Source organism: Clytia hemisphaerica, unplaced genomic scaffold (assembly GCF_902728285.1).
Source record: "Clytia hemisphaerica strain Z4C2 unplaced genomic scaffold, Clytia hemisphaerica genome assembly, whole genome shotgun sequence".
Classification (NCBI taxonomy): Eukaryota; Metazoa; Cnidaria; class Hydrozoa; order Leptothecata; family Clytiidae; genus Clytia; species Clytia hemisphaerica.
Window position 1 is genome coordinate 1,549,783 of NW_027103414.1, and position 5,007 is coordinate 1,554,789.

A 5,007-nucleotide genomic window follows, 5' to 3' on the forward strand; every position below is an offset into this window, starting at 1 on the left:
TTGGAGGAAAGTATTAAGCAATAGAGTTCACCTTGAAGAAAATGTTGATCGAAAAATCTTGTCATTTGATGAAGGATTGCAAAGTTTACAGGCCTTATTTTAATCCAAATATTTTCTTACACCTATGCCAGAAACAATGAATCTCGTCTCATCTTATTTCCAACACTTAAGTTAGCCAATAAGATTTCACCTATCAACAAAAGAGCTCATTAAAAATGCACGATATATGAGATTATGAGCATGCATACCTCGTAATTTTTTTAATCGTAGGGCGAGCATGGTTACAATAGCATACTTCTCCTGTTTCATTATACCTCCATGGATAATTATAGCACAATTATTGAAGAAGTCGATTTTTTTCTTTTTCATTTTCAATCTTCATTTTCCAATCTTTTTCGAGTTTTTTCTTTATGATAATATTCCACTCCTGTTTGTCTTTTCAACAAGCACAAAACCGCTATCTAATTCAAATTCGTTCAAAAGTTATAGCCTTTTTTGTCTCTGCTGCAATTATATTGAGACAGATTTTTATGTTTCATGCAACAATAATAATTCGGCCATAATATTTTGACTGTGATACATTTTTATTATAACGTATGATAATAATGCAAAACTCACTAATTACATATGTCGACTTTTCAAACGTCATTCAGCTTTTTGACGTGAAAAAGACGACACATTTTAAACACAAATTTATTGCTACCTTGTAAGAATTTATTATAATAGACATCAAAGCGATTGTGATATTACGATTATGATTCATGAATCCTCTTCCTCTTCCTTTTGAGTTTTAACTGCTTCTTCTATATTTTCTTCAACATCTAAGTGTCCTTGTTCAGGGGCGGTGGTAATGGGTGGTGCATTATTTGGTTGAATTTGTGCCACTATTTCTTTGGGAGGGCGGTGGGGTGGATCATAAGGAGCTACATTTTGCAGTATCGCTAAGGTTCCATCTACATCAGGAGCTATGATGATTTCAATACCTTTCACACGCATGCGTATAAATTTCAATTCGTCATTCGGGTCCATTATTTTGACAGCTTTTCGAGCTGTGTATGTCAAAGCTTGGAAAGCGTTTCGATATAGTTGTGCACGTGCATTATCAATTGTCGTGTGAACAATAATACCATTCGAATCGTAGGAAATGAGCTCTTTAACAGTCGAGTTTGAAATGATGCGTTCGATGCATTTTGAATCGGTGTTCTTTGTACAGTGACTAGAAAAATTATAGAGCATTTACTTAATAATCAGTTTTTAAAATATGCGACGCGATAAAGTTATTACAAGAGTTTCAATTGATCACCGATCACCTGTAATGCAGCCAAAAACTTACTTGCTTTGATTTGAAAAGGTTGAAAATTCGCTTCTAGTCTTCGAGTACATCTCATGGGTAGTAGCTCTATTTAATCATGATTTAATTCAGTGTAATGCCAAACGTCAGTAACATATGAGTGGTACCCATTAGACTTTACCATTGTACCCCCTATAATGGCCCATTCCATTTTTTATCCATAGAGGGGCATTTCCAGGGAGTAAACGGAGAAGAATTTCATGTTCCAGGAGGACATTCATATTTAGGAGTATCATTTCATTTTTCCAGGGGTAAAAGGTTATTCTAAAGTTTTCCAGGGGGTAAAAGACTTATTCTAGTTGGTCCACCCTCACTTTTAACGTACGAAAAGAAGTTTTCCAAGAGTTTTTTTTTCTAAGGGTTCTTTTACAAATTTTACAAATTTCGCCATTTTCCAGGGGATATTCACACATTTCTCAGAATCTATTTTTGCCTTGAAAAGGTTCGTCCATCCCCCTGTTTGGATTTAATGCAACAAAATCACAAAATAATATTCTTACTTCATTTATATATTCAATTGAGTTTCATTCGTCCTCGTTTTGAACTGGTTCTTTTTTCATTGAACTGCTTTCATGATTAGAAATGAAAAAGAACTGTTCGACTGTGCTGCTGAGTTCCAGTAAGCAAAGTTCATTAAAAATTCTTTATCTATATTAAATTTCTTTTATACAGCTTTTAAAAGAACAACATAGTTTTGTTCATAAGATGCAATGAAAATGTTATTTTTTATAAAACTGTGGTCTCATCGTCGCCTACGCGTTTTGTTTATAAGAACAAACTATATAAGAACATAAGGCTTCGACGGCCAAAATGTTTAGAACAAGTTAAGAACATTTTAAGGCTTTATGGACTCAAAACTCAACACTCAATTTCTTAGGAAAATGGTCAAGAATTGGTTAAAATAAGAACGTGTTAAGAACCTTTTTAGGTTCGAATCCCAAAAAGTTAAGAACATCCGAAGGCTTCAAAAATTTTGGATGCTCTTATAAAAAAACGTTTCTCTATTCTCAAAATTCAATAAAATCGGGTCAAAATAGGACTACACATTTTTTATAAGCAACCGAGTTGCCCGGAAAATGGCCCAAAAGTTAAGCAACTTGGCCTTAGTAGCCTATCCCTGAAACTGAGCTTGAACCAGGAAAGCTACCAAAAATACCTTGAGAGGTATTTTCGGCATTATTTTTTATCAAAGTTGAATACCGATGGTATTCGAATACCTATCTTGAGGCATTTTGGACATAAAATGAGATAAACGGCCTAAAATTCATAACAACAACTTTTTGGCTGAAATCTGAAAAATTCTTGGCAACTCCAGCCCTGAGCCGAAAATCGGTGGTGTTTATAAATAATGTGAAATGTCATTCAGGCGAGAAGAAACAAACAGACAAAAATACAAAAATTTGGCATTTAGGATGTCTTTAGGAAAAATTCTTGATAAGACCGAATAGAATCTGAAAGAAACAAAATGAAGAAAATCGAGAACAATTTTACGTGCGAAACATACCTTAAAGGGATAATCAGATGGTTTGAGATATTTGGCCTGTAAAAACCTTCTACGGTCCTGAGTAAAACCTCCAAGTATGTTTGGGTAACTATTTTCCAAAGTCGAGATATCACAATTTTAAATTTCTGAAAATAGGTTCTCACACGGTTCTTACGTTGAAATTCTATTGTTTTCTCGCTAAAAGACAAAAACTTGTAATTTAAATATCTCGACTTACTTTTAGGTACAAATATTTTGAGGTTTTGCTCAGGACAATAGAAAGATTACTTATGCCAAATATCTCAAACCACCTGATTATCCCTTTAAGTGGATCAATTTTCGCGAGGACTTAATTTCGCGAAAAGGGCGAAAATCGCGAAAATTAATCCATTCAAAATTTAATCCACTTAATAAAAGGTAAGCAAATTTAACAACAAATTTAACAACGACAAATTTAAGTGCGATAGAAGGGAAAATTTTGATATGAAAAAAAAGACCAACAGTCGACGTGAAAAAAGTTCGGGGAATGATTTGACGTTTATTGAAATGAAGGACATTGAATCAGTCTATTATTTAAATGACGAAGTCATACATTTTTTTTCTCTTGAGTATCGAAACTAATTTAAGGGATTTATCCTTTTATACATAAGAAAACAAAATTGGGGCAAAAATTACATGATACAGTTTGATAAGATAAAATAAAAATTAAAAAAAGGCAAGTCTACAAAAAATATATATAAATTCTATTGGTTGAGAATTTTTCTAAATTTTGAAATTTACACAAGTTCATTAATCGTTTTAAAATTCATTCCATTTGGTTAGGTCTTCTTTTAGTTCCTCCGAATTTTATAACAAAACACATAGCAACAAAATAAGCTCAACGCGAACACAAATTGAAATTGGAAAAATCTTTTTCAAATGCTCTTGAAATACACTCGTTTTTTTTATAAGCATACGGTAAATTTCGGCTGAAGCTCACTATGCTTAAGTAAAGCTCAATTTTGAGCCTCGACTTATGCTTAACCCTATGCTTGGTAAAAAAAATTATGAAGGGGGTTAATATTTTAGAGGATATTTTATATTTTTTACGTTCACAAAAACGAAAAGCTTATTGTAAGTTTAGAAAGTGTACATTCTTTAGAGACCAAGTTGTGTTATTTAAAAGAGATTAAACAAAATAAAATCACCAATTTTGTTTGTAATTCTCTTCTTCATTCTTGTTATTTTCTGAAGTTTTGGAAATTATGATTCTAAAAATTTCTTTGGCTAAGCCTCAATACTTAATTTTTCTGGAAAATTGAGCTTCAGTATGCTTATGTATCATAATTCAGGGATAAAAAGGGTTTCTTTTCATGTGGAAATCGTGATAAATTTAGACTGCATATTAAAAAGAAGAATCGACGAATGAAAGTATGGAATTTTAGGATCTGTCGCTAGCCGTTGCTACTAATAAAAATAAAAAGCTGCATAATATTATCTTATCAACAATACCTTATCAATAAAATAAGAATTGAAACAAGAGAAGACCAAGTGAAAAGGGTCTATTAGTCCTGGATATACCCAAAATCTGCGGAAATAGTACAAAAGGAGCGGGGCGAAAGAGGGAGTGGTTCTTCAAAGGACAAAAACCAAAATAATAATAATTAGCTGGGAGAGTTGTTTATTAGGCACTTTAAGACTATCCATATCGCAGGCTGAAAGGCAGAAATTATGTAAAATATAATGCAGGAAAATATTCATGCAGGCAGACGGTCATCTGTAATTTCAAGGATAAAAAAAATCAAAGCAGTTATATTAACAGAAGTAAAAATAAGGAAAAAAAGATTTTGGAATTTAATAGGCCAAAATTACCTACCATAATAAAATAAATACACTTCTATTCAAAGCTTTTTTGACTAAATGTGGCAATGATTTCAATAGCCTCTGAAATTGTTGAAACCTATTTGGTTGAATCGAGTAACCATTGATCAAGTAATACTCGACTGCAAGCTTCGGCATAGTGTCAGTTTAACAGTTTTATTCACGACAGCTTTTTACTAGTAATTGCGTACCAAGATGGCGTAGTTTCTTTTCTGTCCAACAAAATATGTATCAAATATATCGTTGTTGTTATCAATATCATCTACAATGCTATCATCAAAATAACCTTCCTCTAGATAATCGCTTTTTCAAA

At 32.5% G+C, this 5,007-nt stretch overlaps 1 protein-coding gene across 1 annotated transcript; it reads right to left on the reverse strand.

Annotated features, from left to right (window-relative positions):
• Nucleotides 1–565: 565 nt before the first annotated feature.
• LOC136797480 (dynein light chain roadblock-type 1-like) lies at nt 566–1,975 on the reverse strand. Its single transcript, XM_067054053.1, has 2 exons — nt 1,852–1,975; nt 566–1,216 (listed from the first exon to the last, which is right to left on the reverse strand). The coding sequence occupies exons 1-2, from the start codon at nt 1,854–1,856 to the stop codon at nt 760–762; spliced, it is 462 nt and encodes a 153-aa protein (XP_066910154.1). The 5' UTR covers nt 1,857–1,975; the 3' UTR covers nt 566–759.
• Between the last annotated feature and the right edge of the window lie 3,032 nt (nt 1,976–5,007).